The 15,207-nt window shown below is 67.5% G+C and overlaps 1 protein-coding gene across 1 annotated transcript; it reads left to right on the top strand.

Annotated features, from left to right (window-relative positions):
- Window positions 1-542: 542 nt before the first annotated feature.
- On the top strand, window positions 543-14,927 carry STK32C (serine/threonine kinase 32C). Its single transcript, XM_056106740.1, has 11 exons — window positions 543-777; window positions 10,473-10,528; window positions 10,843-10,994; window positions 12,169-12,342; window positions 12,553-12,590; window positions 12,658-12,747; window positions 13,073-13,176; window positions 13,284-13,400; window positions 14,038-14,163; window positions 14,335-14,462; window positions 14,860-14,927. Exons 1-10 carry the CDS (start codon window positions 558-560, stop codon window positions 14,374-14,376), a joined length of 1,119 nt encoding a protein of 372 aa, XP_055962715.1. The 5' UTR covers window positions 543-557; the 3' UTR covers window positions 14,377-14,462; window positions 14,860-14,927.
- The last annotated feature ends 280 nt before the right edge of the window (window positions 14,928-15,207 follow it).

Raw genomic sequence — 15,207 nt, 5'->3', positions numbered from 1 at the left:
GTCCGATCCCCGCGTCTCTCCGCCCCGTCCCGCATCTCTCCGCCCGGTCCCCGCGTCTCTCCTCCCGGTCCTCCGCGTCTCCCTGCCCGGTTCCCGCGTCTCTCCGCCGCGTCCCGCGTCTCCGCCCCGTCCCGCATCTCTCCACCCCGTCCCGCGTCTCTCCGTCCGGTCCCCGCGTCTCTCCGCCCGGTCCCCGCGTCTCCGCCCCGTCCCGCATCTCTCCGCCCCGTCCCGCGTCTCTCCGCCCGGTCCCCGCGTCGCTCCGCCCGGTCCCCGCGTCGCTCCGTCCGATCCCCGCGTCTCTCCGCCCCGTCCCGCGTCTCTCCGCCCGGTCCCCGCGTCTCTCCGCCCGGTCCTCCGCGTCTCCCCGCCCGGTTCCCGCGTCTCTCCGCCGCGTCCCGCGTCGCTCCGCCCGGCCCCCGCCGTCGCTCCGCCCCGCGCCGGCCCGGCCCCGCCCCGCGCGGTGCGCTCAGCCCGCGGCAGCCGCGCGCGCAGGAGGCGCTGCCGGCCGCCGGCTCCGCTCGCCTGTGGGCCATGCCCGGAGCCCCGGCCTGGCCATGAGGAGCGGCGCGGAGCGCAGGGGCAGCGGCGCGGCGGCGCCCCCCGGCTCGCCGCCCCCCGCGCCGCCGCCCGCCGCCGGCCAGCCCCGCCGGGACTCGGGCGATGCCCGCGCGCAGCCGCGCCCGCTCTTCGCGTGGAGCAAGTGGAAGAAGCGGATGAGCTCGTCCATGTCGGCGGCCACGGCGCGGAGGCCGGTGTTTGACGACAAGGAGGACGGTGAGCGCGGCGGGCGGGACCCAGCTCGGCCGCGGCGTGGGCACCCGCGCTCCCACGCGGCGGGACCGCGGCCACCGGGTGGGGCCGTCCCCGCGCCTCGGTCTCCAAGGAAACGCGCGCGCCCGCCCTGCCAGCGGTGCCCACGCGCCAGGGCGCCGGCCTGCGTCCTCCGTGCCCCCACCAGCCACCGGGCCCCGTGGGGCAGCCGGGGTGTGCCCGGGGCCGGGCGCGCCCCACAGGTGGGGCCCTGCCGGTCCACCAAGTCTGCGCTGGTTGCACCCGGCGGGGGCCTGGCTTTGGCCCACTGGGTTGCGCAGGGCCTCCCGCGGTCTCGCTGCTGCAGGTGGGGACACCGGGGGCTTTCCAGGGGGTCCCCGAAGGGGGGGCTCAGACACAGGGGACTGGCGCCCCGTGTCCCGTGGAGCCCCGTGGTGGCCTGGTGACGCTCAACGTTTCCCAGTGTCTTAAAATAGTGGGACCCGCCTCTGCCCTCGCCTGGGCTACAGCTTTGATCGTCGTGGAGCCGCGGTGCCAGTGGCCACGCTCTTCCTCTCCCATAAATTATTTAAGCCTTATAGGAAACTGCAGTGATCCGGCTTGGGCCCTGGGGGTGACGGCAGACGCTGTGTTCTGGCCACTGGCCCAGAGAACCGTGGGCGCCTCTGGGGGGCTCCCCTGGGTGGGTCAGCAGGGGGCTCCCTGGGCTGGGAGGAGGGAGCACCGGGTCCCAGGCTCAGCCCGTGCGCTGGTGTGCCGTGGGCCCTGGCCGAGGGCCACCTGCTTAGGCCTGTGCGGGGGGCCGTGTGCCGTGGGCGTGTGCTGGGCTGGCCTGGCACCTTGAGCTCTGGCGGCGGCTGGTTTCAGACGTGCGGTTTCTGCCTGTCCTGTGGCTCTGGGGGCAGGAGAGTCTGGGCCCTGCAGGTCGCAGGCCTGAGACGGGAGCCGAGGTGACTCCCCCTGGGAGAGCGGCTCTGGTGCCCATCACCCGTCTCGGGACTCGGGCTGCTTTGAGAAGGAGAGGGGCCGAGATGGACACGAGGCTGCCCTGGCCAGTGGCAGTGGTGGCCCTGCTCTGGGCTGGGGCATCACAGTGGGGAGCCACCTAACTGCACGTCCCGCTCCTGCAGGGCCACTGCAAGACCCTGGCCCGTGCCTGCTGGGCTGCTGCTCACGCCTCCTGCAGGCGGGCAGGACACTGCCCCCAGCACTGGCCCCGCACTGACCCTCTGCTGCTAGCACAGCAGTTTGGGCCTTCTCAGCCCTCGGGGCGCCCCCTGATCTCGGGGCTCCCGGTGGCCAGGGCAGGGGACCACGGGCGAGCAGGGTCACTGGTGGCCTGTCCTCTAGGAAACGAGACGCTTCTCGTCAGCAGCCGTGGAAGGTGGGCCGAGCGCACACGTGGGCAGGAGCGGGCAACAGCTGTGCGGCTTCTAGCGACACTCGCCGGCTTCGAGGAATCCCGTCCCCCTCCGGGAACCGGGCCATGGGGTGGGCACCCCAGCCCTGGTCCGACCGGCCCGCGCTGGGGGAGGGAGGGGGGTATATGTGGGTGTGTGTTAGTGTGTGCATGTGTCTGCATGTGTGTCTCTGTGCTGGTGTGTGTGTGTGTGTGTATGTATATGTGTGTCTGTGTTAGTATGTGTGTGAGTATTTGCATCTGCATGTATCTGTGTGTCTGTCTGTGTATATGTGGGGTCACCGAGGACATCTGCTCTGTCCGTGTCCCTGTAGGCCAGTCCACGACTCTCCATCTTCCGCGGACCGGGCCCACCTGCGGGAAGGGGCTGGCTGGGGGCGTGGCAGGGCTGTGGGTGGGTTACCTGACAAGGCAGGATATGGGCACCCTGGCAGCAACAGGGAGGGAGCACCTGGCCGGGGGGGACCTCCCTGTTCTCAGCCAGCCTGGAGCTGAATGGTGTCGCTGCGGTCACTGCAGTTCCCCTGTCTTCGGCCTCTGCGCATGCCTGTCCTACCTCTGGGGGACTCCCAGGCTGTGTCTGTACCCTCACCTAGCCACCAGAGATAAGGTGCTGGCCAGGCCCAGCAGTGCTGGGGTCACCAGGACCCCGCAGGCGTGCTCAGGGTCGTGCGTGAGCCAGGAGCCCCTCGGCCAGCCCCCCTGTGGGTGAGGGGCCCCCTGGGCTCCTGACTCTCCCAGGCCTGCGGCAGCGCGCCGTGGGGGCATCGGGGCCTTTGGCGGCACCTTCTCTGCCACGCTCGAGGGTGGACAGATTCGGTCACAGCCATCCCGCTGCCCGCCCGGGGCCCCCCCAGCTCTCGAGGTCCGTCTCGGAAGCCTTCGTGCTGGGCCTGCCTCTGTCCCTCGCTTTACCATCGCACATTTCAGAGTGCGTGGCCCTTGATTGACCTCTGACGACAGCACCGTGGCTACCTTCCGCCTTGGGTGATCCGCAGCCTCTCGATGGCCAGGCTCTGCTCGCTCACCGAGTGCGGAGGGAAGGAGGGAACGCTCGTGGAGGGACACCGGCCTCCTCCTGACACGTCTGGGCAACCAGGCACAGTGACCCGGGTCGCTAGCCCGTGTGCCGTGCAGGGAGGAGCCTGTGTCCGCCACGGGCCAGGAGGTGCAGCTGCCGCACCCCCGTGCCCCTCCCTACCCCTGCCGGGTGCCTGGGACCTCCTGCCCCATGCCTCGGCGCTGCGGGGGTGGAGGGAGCCCCTCCCGGGATGCTCGGGCCCACCTGTGGCATCTTGTGCCAGCGGACCCGGAAGGGGCCGGCCTGGGTCTCAGTGAGGGACCAGGAGGACTCTGGGGCAATGGCAGGTGAGCCTGTGCCCACCCCAGTGGTCCAGGACGTGGCATCCTTCCTCCTGCAGAGCCGGGGCTGCTGCCGCCTCCCTGTGCCGCTCTCCAGCCTGCCAGGGGCCCGGTTCGTCCCTTCCACACTGGGCTCCCGCCTCCTCCGGGCGGTCGCCTCCTGCGCCCTCCCGAGTGGGGGTGTGGGCACTGCCCAAGCATCGCTGGCATTTCGGATGGGGGAGCAGTGCCCTGGCTGGGCTGCAGGCCGGGCCCGCCTCCCCGACGCTGCCCCCGGCCCGCGGGGAAAGGCAGTGCCGTGTTATTTCAGTTCTGGAGCAGGAGATGGAGTGGGCGGGAGGGACCTCGCCCCCACCGGATTAAAAATAGGAGCGAGCCGCCAGCCCATGGTGCCTCAGAAGGCGCCTTCCTCGCCCCCCCCCCCCCGATCTGTGGGTGCCAGCGGGGGGGCGGCTCTGTTCAGCAGGGGGTCTCTGCCCTGCTCAGCTGGGATCTGTCCCCGGTGACCTCTGTTCGTCCTCGTCCATGAGGCCGGGGCACCAGCACCCCCGTCCCGGCAGCCTGTCCTGAGTCCAGACGGGGCCCACAGGGTGCTCTCGGTGTGCAGCCACGGCCGAAGGGTGTCTGGGGGGTCCCGTGCACATGGCACGTGTGTGTCTCTGATCCTGAGACCAAAGTGCCAGCCCAGTGACTCAGGCACGACGTGGCCCGCAGCCTTGCTGCCGCCTGGGGTCTCCGTGCACACTTCACAGGGGCTGTCTCGCGAGTCCCTTCCTGCTGGCTGCCAGGCCCAGGTCAGCCTGGCCCTGGCTCCCCGGGCTTCGGGAGGGGAACCGGGCCCCTGTCCCCGCCCGCTTCCAGGGACCCCTCGGGGCTGGGCGGAGCCACTGGCTTCCACCTCTCCATGCTGCCATTGCAGACTCTTCCATGTCCCCGAGCTTGTCCCCGTCTCTTCCCTCCTGGTAACTGACCATCGCAATTCTGAGTCATGCTGGCTCCAGCACAAAGCGCGTTTGCAGACTTGGTTTGAGTTGGAGGGGAGGGAAGGCAGAAGAGAAAGGAGAGAGAGAGAAGCGGGGAGACTGCGGAGAGGCTGACTCTTGCCTGCTACCAGGTGTGGCTGGACGGTGTGGCTCTGTGGCGTGGCTCTGCAAATGTGGTTCTGTGCGTGTGTCTGCGACTGTAGTTCTGTGGTTGTGCTCTGTGGCTGTGGTTCTGTGACTGTGATTTTGTGGCGGTGGTTCTGTGGTTGTGCCCTGTGGCTGTGGTCTTGTAGCTGTGGTTCTGTGGTTGTTCTCTGTGGCTGTGGTTCTGTGGCTGTGATTTTGTGGCGGTGGTTCTGTGGTTGTGCCCTGTGGCTGTGGTTCTGTGGCTGTGATTTTGTGGCGGTGGTTCTGTGGTTGTGTTCTGTGGCTGTGGTCTTGTAGCTGTGGTTCTGTGGTTGTTCTCTGTGGCCGTGGTTCCGTGGCTGTGATTTTGTGGCGGTGGTTCTGTGGTTGTGCCCTGTGGCTGTGGTTCTGTGGCTGTGATTTTGTGGCGGTGGTTCTGTGGTTGTGCCCTGTGGCTGTGATTTTGTGGCGGTGGTTCTGTGGTTGTGTTCTGTGGCTGTGGTCTTGTAGCTGTGGTTCTGTGGTTGTGCTCTGTGGCTGTGGTTCTGTGGCTGTGATTTTGTGGCGGTGGTTCTGTGGTTGTGCCCTGTGGCTGTGGTTCTGTGGCTGTGATTTTGTGGCGGTGGTTCTGTGGTTGTGCCCTGTGGCTGTGATTTTGTGGCGGTGGTTCTGTGGTTGTGTTCTGTGGCTGTGGTCTTGTAGCTGTGGTTCTGTGGTTGTGCTCTGTGGCTGTGGTTCTGTGGCTGTGATTTTGTGGCAGTGGTTCTGTGGTTGTGTTCTGTGGCTGTGGTCTTGTGGTTGTGCTCTGCGACTGTAGCTCTGTGGCTGTGGTCCCGCAACTGTGGCTCTTTAGCCGTGTCTCTGTAGACTTGGTTCTGCTCCTGTGGTGCTGAGGTTCTCCGGATGTGGTTCTGTAGGTGTGGTTCTGAGACTGTGGTTCAGTAGTCATGCCTCTGTAAAATTGGTTCTGCTTCTGTGGTTCTGTGGCCGTGAGTCTCTGCTGTGTTCTTATGGTCAGAAGCCGGGCGTGGTGCTAACACCACATGCCACAGGGACAGAGAAGTTGGCTGCTCCTTCCAGGCCCCTCTCTCCCCAAGTCTGCTGCTCTAGGCTGTTGCCGTCCCTCCTCAGCCTCCTGGCATCCCTGGGTTTTTCCTGGACACAGTCCCCGTGGGACCCCAAGAGGATCCAGCCTGTAGTTCCAGCCCCGGCAGGCGGTGGCTCCCGGCAGGCAGCGCCGCTGTGAACGCCAGCTCCTAGACGTGTCCTGGTTTGCATGATCGATGCTAGGGCTCCCATCTTGTCTGGACACTGGGGCCAGGATGATATTTATTGCTTTATGGCTTTTCATTTATGTAACAAAAAGCGAGACGAAAGAAGCAGAGACATCGGTGTCTTACATAACCCGGCACTAATGTAACAGCTTCGTAGCTCTTCACATCACCTTCCAGTCCCCCCTCAAATAGGTACAAAATACAGATTTCTAAAGAGCCTCTCCATCCCCAGCTGACTGGGCACTGCAGACTGACAGGGATGCGGGGGAGACATGGACATTGTCCTCCAGACCCCACCTGCCCACTGCCCTCCAGTGGACTGTGTATCTGTGTGAGAGCGATGGAGAGGGTGTGCAGGAAAGAGGAACTGACCTGGTGCGGGAGGCCCGTGTGTGTTGTGAGGTTCGGAGACCCTCTGCCCTTCACTCTCCATCCTGCACCCTCAGCTGCCTCTCACCCCGCGCCCTCGGACCCGGGCGGTCTGGGCTTTCTGACCCGGTGGTCTGCGTGGTCTGCCTTCGGCTGTCCAGGCAGCGTGGGGGGCTCAGCCGCTCCAGGCAGGCCCTGTGGTGCTCGGGCACTTGGCGTGTGCAGTTGAGTGGTGACTGTCCTGCCCCCCCAAGGGTGAGTTTACCGATGTGGCTTCACCCAGCCCAGGGTGCACCTGTCTGTCGGTTCCTGTAACACTGACTGTGGCGTCTGCCTGCCTGGCTCTGAGGCACCGAGGCCACTGGAAAGACCACAAGGAGGCCTCTACCAGGGCGGGGCCAGAACTTCAGCCCGGCTCAGAACTGTGCTGTTGGATCCAGGGACTGCCGGGCCAGGACTGGGGCTAGACAGCCGGTTCTCAAGGGCCCCGAAGAAGAACCAGCCACTCAGGGGCAGGAGCAACTCAGAGCCGGGAGCAACTCGGCGGGGAGGAGCAGCTCAGAGGAGGGCGTAGCCTTGGGAGGGAGCAGCCCACGGAGGGAGCAGCGCAGAGCACAGTAGCTCACTGTGGTGGGAAGCTCAGACCCGGGTGTGTCCAACACTCCGTCCATAGCCCCTGGCGGAAGTCCTTGGCGAGACCAGGCCTGCTGGAGCGAGCTCCCCCGAGTCAGGGAGCTGCCTGGCCCCAGCCCTGTGCCCCAGGATGGAGCCCAGCACCTCCTCGCCGGGGACACGGCCAGCACTCACCCCATCGGCGTGTCGGAGGCCGTGCCTCCCAGCCTAGCTCCGGAGCCTGGGGGTGGGTGACACACTGGTGGGCACCAGCACGTGTGGGAGGGGTCTTCTCCTCACTGCTCTCTGGCGGGAAGCTGCAGCCCTCGCTGACCTCGCCTCAGAAACTCACTGAGCTGCCTCTGGACGGGAGAAGGAAGGCGGCCAGCCCTCACTAGGCCCCTTGAGTGTCCTGTGGTCAGCACCCCAGACAGCACCTGGGGGGACAGTTCAGTCACCAGCACCCCCGAGCAGTGCCTGCAGGATAGCCAGCACAAATGGTCAGCTTCATAGTACTGAGGTCAGCAGTGTGGTCAGTACCATGGTCAGCGACTATTTACTATCGTGTTTAGTACCATGGGCAGCTCTGTGGCCAGCTGTGTGGTCAGCACCACGGTCAGCACTGTTTAGTGCCATGTTGGGCACCATGGGCAGCTCTGTGGCCAGCTGTGTGGTCAGCACCACGGTCAGCACTGTTTAGTGCCATGTTGGGCACCATGGGCAGCTCTGTGGCCAGCTGTGTGGTCAGCACTGTGGTGGCACCATGGACCACTCTCCGCAGTGCTGCCGTGGCTGGTGGAGTTGCCCCGCCTCTTGCTCAGAGCGGGTGGGCGCGGGGTTGTGAGGACCTTCGCTGGGCACCCTTGGGGCCGTTGCCTGCGGCGGGGGCGGAGCACCCCTGCAGGCTCCCTCTGACCAGGCCCCTTGGCTCGCTCTCGTTGGCCCTTGGAGGACGTGAGTGAGCCCGGGAGCTCTGGTCAGCAGGCACCTCCCGCCAAGCACGCGGCAGACACCAGGCCCCTTCTCTAGGCCGCGGCCCTGGTGTGGGGCGGGTGGAAAGGGCAGCTGTCCCTGCCGCCGAGGCCCCCGGGGAGGACGTTGCTGTCTCTGCCCCGCCCCACCGCAGTTCCCGCTGCACAGGGCGGCCCGGCCAGTGCCAGAGCCCAGCTGAGCCCAGCCCAGCCCAGCCCGCCTCATGTCCTCCCGCCCCGCCCCCCCCCCCCGCCCGGCCTGACCCAGCGTCCAGGCCCCCCCGCCCACACCCTTCCTTCAGCTTGCAGGTGTCTGGGTTTACTGTCCCCGCACCAGGTCTCAGCGTGCAGTTCACTGCCCCGGACCCTGCTCTTGTGGGTCCCCGTCAGCACCCTGGTGGGGACAGGCCTTCACCGGCTGCCTCTTCCGCCCTTCCCTCGCTGCCCACCCCTCTTTTCCTTCCCCCCTCTACCCAGGGCGGGTGCCCTGGGCCGAGCCCCTTGAGCCAGCCACTGGGACACCCACAGTTTCCGGCCTGCATCTGCCGGGACCTGGGGGACCGGCTCGCTTGGGGGGCAGCGGCTCCCTCTGTTGGTGCCTGCCGGTACTGCAGAGCTGGAGGAGCGGGAGGGTGACTGCCGGGTGAGGATTCCCTGCCGGGTGTTAATTGCTCCAGGCGCTAAGTGGCCCTGGGGCATCCCACCTCGGAGCAGTGCGGAGGGCGGGGTGCTCTGGGCTCTGGCCTGCGAGGACGGCTGGAGGCCCAGAGGGATCAGTGCCTGGAGCCTCCGGCGGCCTGGGTCAGCTTCCCCCAGCCCGCAGCCGCCCTAGCCTCCCGCCCGCTGGGAGAGAGGGCCGGCCCAGCAGAACCTTCGCACACCAGGAGCGGCTGCTCCCACAGGGCAGGCGGACCCAGGCAAGATGCGCCTGTGAGAGCTGGGCCAAAGCTGCTGCCGCCACGCGCCCGGTCATGGACACACGTGTCACGCTGACATACATGAGAGGGCAGACACACACACACGCCACACACGTGTGCATACGCACGTTTGAACATGCATGCAGAGATGCATGCGTGTCAGACGCGCACATGAACATGTACACAGGGGCCAGCCTAGGGCACACGCACAGACACGTGTTCCTCTCCATGGGTTCACCCGAACACACACACACACAGGCGCAGGCGCACCCCAGGACACGTGTGTTTCTGTGCACTCTGCACACGAATGTGCACATGAACATGTCTGAAGAGGCGGTCACGTGACACCCAGGGCCCGCTTGGCTACATCACGAGCAGACACGGGCACAGACAGGCACCCATGTTGCTAGAACAGAGATCCGGGTGGTCTGAGCTGAGGGCGACCCGGGCGCCTTGGCCTGGCATGCAGGTGCACGGAGAGACATGGCCACACAGATCCACCGAGGTGCAGGAACAGATGCAGACACACGTGCACACTGACACAAGAGTACGTGCGTGTGGAAATGCACACGTGTAGACACAGACACCCACACCTGTACACACATGCACACACGGGCAAAGCTTTGCACGCATGTACACACACGTCTCGTGCACAAATGCACACATGCCCACACACGTGCAGGCACACCTGCTCACCCACCCAGGGCGAGCCATACACACATGCGTGCGGGTCACCCGTGCACATCACACGTGTGCCCACGCATGTGCACCCGCGTCTGCTGCACCACGGCCCACTGAAGGTGCTGCAGCCGAGGCAGTCGGGGCTTCGGGGAGGGGGCAGGGCCCGTGTTGGGGTCTGGGAGCCACCACCCTGGGGCTGGAGGGCAGCTGTGCCCTGACAGGTCTCCCGGCCCCGGGCCGTTGCTGGGTCCCGCTGCTTCCCAGAGTCATGACCCCAGGGGCTCGCAGCCGCCCCCTCAGAGTGTGGCCGGGGTTGAGGGACCCTCCCAGGGCCACTACTGGGCCCCCAGTGGGGGAAGCCTCAGGCCTGCTGGGCTCCGGCTGGTGGGGGGAGTTGAGTGAAGGCGGGGGTAGGGGGCTGGGACCCCACTGCTGCCTCCCCAGCCCAGGGAGAGATCCCGGGCACGCAGAGCCTGCAGTGCCCCTGGGCTGGGGGGAGCCCACCATGTTCTGGGAGGAAGGGCCCAGGGCCCCGAGCCACCCCGACAGTCCTGGCTGGGATGGGGATCGGGGGTGTCCGGCCATGCCTGGCAGGCGGAAGCCACATGTTGTGTCCCTGTCCCTGGGACCGGGGACTCACCTGCGCCTGAGTCTCGGGCAGCAATGAATACACGTTCCCGTGTACCTCAGTCACGAGCAGTGGCCTTGCCCGGCTGTCCCTGGGGTGCAGACGGGAGTGTGCGCCTGAGGGTGTGTTCCTGGGCACACTGGGGGTTCTGGCAACTTGGCACCCCCTGCGTTGGGTTCGTGGGCGCTGGGGTCCTCCCCTCACCCCTGCAGGCGCCATTCTGTTCCTCTCAGGTCTGAGTCTGCCTCAAGGCAAGCGGGTGGGGGGCTCCTGTCCGTGGGGCTGGGGTGGGGGTCCTGTCTGGGGCTCAGGGCTCGGGGCTGCCACCTCACCCCTCCCCCTCTCGTGCCCACAGTGAACTTTGACCACTTCCAGATCCTGCGGGCCATCGGGAAAGGCAGCTTTGGCAAGGTAGGGGTGACGCCAGCCCGCGCGGGGGGCATCGCTCAGGAGAGGGTGCAGGGGTCGCAGGCAGCCCGGAGGCCTCCGCGTAGAGGGAAGGTCGGTCCCGCCAGGCCTCTGTGGGCTGCCCCTGCGTGGGGCGGAGCAGGGCCGGAGGGCGGCCGGCAGGAGCCGACTCTCGGGCCGGCCCTCCCGTGGGGTGGGCAGCTGGCCTGGGCTCTGGGGTGGGTCCTGATACCCGGGAGGCAGGGCTGCGGGGGGTGCTGGGGGAGGGCAGGGCTGGGGCTGGGGCGTGCTCTGACCCGCCCCTCCCGCCCCGCCAGGTGTGCATCGTGCAGAAGCGGGACACGGAGAAGATGTTCGCCATGAAGTACATGAACAAGCAGCAGTGCGTGGAGCGGGACGAGGTGCGCAACGTCTTCCGGGAGCTGGAGATCCTGCAGGAGATCGAGCACACGTTCCTGGTGAACCTGTGGTGAGTGAGCACCAGTCACGCCCGCGACACGCCCAGACACGCCTGGGACACGCCCGGACACGCCCAGACACGCCTGGGACACTCCCCAGACACGCCCGTGACATGCCCGTGACATGCCTGGACACGCCCAGACACGCCTGTGACACGCCTTGACACGCCCAGACACACCTGGGACACTCCCCAGACACGCCCGTGACACGCCTGTGACATGGCTGGACACGCCCAGACACGCCTGGGACATTCCCCAGACACGCCTGTGACATGCCTGGACACGCCCAGACACGCCTGGGACACTCCCCAGACACGCCCGTGACGTGCCCGTGACATGCCTGGACACGCCCAGACACGCCTGTGACACGCCTGGACACGCCCAGACACGCCTGGGACACTCCCCAGACACGCCCGTGACACGCCTGTGACATGGCTGGACACGCCCAGACACGCCTGGGACATTCCCCAGACACGCCCAGACACGCCTGGGACATTCCCCAGACACGCCTGTGACACGCCCGTGACACGCCTGTGACATGGCTGGTCACACCTGTGACATGCCTGGGACACTCCCCAGACATGCTTACGACACGCCCCAGACTTGCCTGTGACATGCTCAGAGAAGACCCCCCCAGACACGTTCCAGACACAGACACATTCCAGACATACCTCAGACGTGCCCCTGTGCCAGGCCCACAACACGCCACCTACATATCCCAGACATACTCCAGACATGCCCTAGAACATGTCCCAGGACACACCGCAGACATGCCCCCGTGACATGCCCCAGACACGCCCCAGATGCAGCATGCCCGTGACACGCCCCGCCCCACAGGACAGATCCCTGTGCTGTGACGCTCCCCCACGCCAGGACACGCCTCGCCCTCATGCCGGGACAGGTCCTCGGGTCCTGACACGCTCACGACCTGCCCGACCACATCCCACGTCACACGGTGTCTTCCCCATGTCCCCTGTCATGTCACACCGGTGCCAAGCCCCACAGCCCCAAGACACCCTCAGAGCCCGCCCGTGCGCAGACAGGGAGGACCACGCCGTGCTCCCTGCTGCCGCTGCCCGGTCTGGGATGGGGCCTGCAGACAGCCGGGGCCCGGCCGCCCCGCCTCCCCGCCCAGTGCTCCCGGCCCCTCCCCGGGGCCCCTCGCAGTGCCGCCGCCGCCCGCAGGTACTCCTTCCAGGACGAGGAGGACATGTTCATGGTGGTGGACCTGATGCTGGGCGGAGACCTACGCTACCACCTGCAGCGCAACGTGCGCTTCTCCGAGGACACGGTGCGGCTGTACGTGTGCGAGATGGCGCTGGCGCTCGACTACCTGCGTGGCCAGCACATCATCCACAGGTGTGTCCGCACGCCGTCCACGGGCGCGTCCCCCCGGGCCCCGCGCCCGCCTGTCCCCACGTCAGCAACTGCAGCAGAGGCGGCCGAGGCCCCGGGGCTGGGCCACGCCGTGGGCAGCGGCGCGTGGACGGGCCCTCTGCAGCCGCCCCAGCCCCCACCCGACACGGCAGGCGGGGCGTTTCGGGACGGCGTCTGGCTCTCTCTCTGCAGGGACGTGAAGCCCGACAACATCCTCCTGGACGAGCAAGGTGCGTGAGGCCTGCGAGGGGGCGGGGGGGCGGGGGCCGGCAGGGACACTCACTGGGCTCCTCGCAGGACACGCTCACCTGACGGACTTCAACATCGCCACCATCATCAAGGACGGCGAGAGGGCCACCGCCCTGGCGGGCACCAAACCATACATGGGTGAGTGCCCCTGGGGCTTGGTGGGCAGGACTCTCCATGGGAGCAGGGGTAGTGGGCAGCGATAGTGCAGTGGACAGTGGGCAGTGACAGTGGCAGAGACAGTGAGGGTGACAATGGGCAGTGGGCAGTGATGGGGACCGTGGGCAGTGCAGGTGACAGTGAATAGTGACAGTGGGCAGAGACGGTGCGGGTGACAGTGGGCAGAGAGAGTGAGGAGGACAGCGGGCAGTGTGGGGTCAGTGGGCAGTGGTGGGGAGACTGCGAGGGAGCCATGGTGTGATGCGGGAAGGACCTCGGGCACCAGCGGCCATTGTTTTCTGGAAAGCTCCAGAAATCTTCCAGTCCTTCGTCAGCGGTGGCAGCGGCTACTCCTTCGAGGTGGACTGGTGGTCAGTGGGCGTGATGGCTTACGAGCTGCTGCGGGGATGGGTACGTTCCGGCGGTCCCTGTCACTGCGCCGGCCAGTGTGGGGGGCCCCTCCCGTCCCCTCCTCCGGCCCCCCACCGCCCGGGGCTCCTCACGCCGCTTCTCCCCAGAGGCCGTACGACATCCAGCCCAACAGCTCCGTGGACTCGCTCGTGCAGCTCTTCGGCACGGCCAGCGTGCAGTACGCACCCGCCTGGTCCAAGGACACGGTGGTCCTGCTGCGCAAGGTGGGCCGGGTGTCCACGGCGCCCCTGCATGCCTGCCCCGCAGGTCCCTGTCCCCGTCGGCCTGTCCCTCGGTCACCACGCACAGCCCCCCGCCCCCGCCAGCCGCCCCTGCTGTGCTCCGGGGACAGCACAGGTGGTCACCTGCCTGGACCCCAGCCCTGACTCTGTGGGGGCACCGCCAGAGCCGGGAATCCCCAGAGCCAAGGCAGAGCGATCACTGGGCCTCCCCGAGGCCCGGCTGGAGCCCTTCACTGCCCGCCCCATCCCCGGGGAGCCCTTTACACGCAGACTCTGGGTTTGCACGTGTGGCCACGGGGGTCACAGCCGGCGCCAGCCCACCCCTGGCCTGCCCAGGTTCCTGGGTGCGGGTCCCGCACTCGGCACTCCTCTCCTCTCCTGGGGCCTCCGGGCCACTCCTGGTTTGGGTCCTGCACGCTGGCGGTGCCCTGGGGTGCTGTGGTCTGGGGGTCCCCCTCAGGGCCTCGGGCAGGCACACCGTAGGCCCCAGGGCCAGTTTCTGCTGACCAGGGTCTCCCGAAGCCCGCCTTCCCTTGCTTTGCCCTGGTCCCCGGCGGCCGGTCGCGGCTGGGTCGGGCCCTGGGTGCCGACGCCGCCCCCTCAGCCAGTCTGGTTCCAGCTCCTCACCGTGGACCCCAAGCACCGCTGCTCCAGCCTGCAGGAGATGCAGGCCGCGCCCTCCCTGGCCACTGTGCTCTGGGACCGTCTGAGCGAGAAGAAGGTGGAGCCCGGCTTCGTGCCCAATGTGAGTCGGGGCCGGGGGTCGGTCGGCGGGGTTGGGGACGGGGGTCGGTGCCCAGCGGGGTCAGGCCGGGGGTCAGCCGGCGGGTGGGGGCAGGGTCAGTGCCCAGCGGGGTCAGGCTGGCGGCCGGTGCCTGGCGTGAGCCCAGGGAGCCGGGCACGTCCCCACAGAAAGGCCGCCTGCACTGCGACCCCACCTTTGAGCTGGAGGAGATGATCCTGGAGTCGAAGCCCCTGCACAAGAAGAAGAAGCGCCTGGCCAAGAACCGCTCCCGGGACAGCAGCAGGGACAGTTCCCAGTCGGTGAGCACCTGCGTCCGCACCTGCGCGCTCGGGCTCGCGCCCACCTGCGCCCACGCTCACCTGCGCTCACACTCACCTGCGCTCACACTCACCTCTGCTCACGCTTACCTGTGCTCACACCCATCTCGGCTCACACTCACCTGGGCTCACGCTCACCTGGGCTCCCCCTGACCTGTGCTCACACCTGTGCTCACGCTCGCCTGTATCGGATGGTCCTCCCTCTGCTCAGTGCCCACACCCACCCTCTGGTCTGTGCGGGGCCCAGCTCCGACTTCCCCTCTGGGCAGACCCGGCACACTGACCCTCAGGTGGGAATGTGACAAGCCGGCAGAGGGCAGGGAGACGGGGTCCCGAGGGCCAGTGGGACCCCTTGGGTGACGTGCCCGCCTGTTCCCAGGAGAACGACTATCTGCAGGACTGCCTGGACGCCATCCAGCAGGACTTCGTGATCTTCAACAGAGAAAGGTGAGGCGGGGCCGGCCTGGGTGTCCCGGTTGCCGCTGGCCGCTGCTGCGAGCCGGGGCCTCCCTGAGGGGTCTCCCCGGCCCCGGGGCGTGCGGGGCGCCCTGATGCCTCTGCTCTGCTTTCCTCCAGGCTGCGGCGGGACCAGGAGGGCACGAGCGAGCCCCTTCCTGATGCGGAGCTGCCCGGGGACGGCGAGGGGGCACAGCCGGCCCTGCCCCCTTGTGGCTCCGTCTGCCCCTCAGGCGGGAGCGGCTAGCCTGGTGCCCATGGCCAGGACCCG

Source organism: Sorex fumeus, unplaced genomic scaffold (assembly GCF_029834395.1).
Source record: "Sorex fumeus unplaced genomic scaffold, SorFum_2.1 ptg000142l, whole genome shotgun sequence".
Lineage (NCBI taxonomy): Eukaryota > Metazoa > Chordata > Mammalia > Eulipotyphla > Soricidae > Sorex > Sorex fumeus.
Note: the sequence above shows the minus strand (reverse complement) of the source record. Positions and strands in the feature narration are given on the sequence as shown.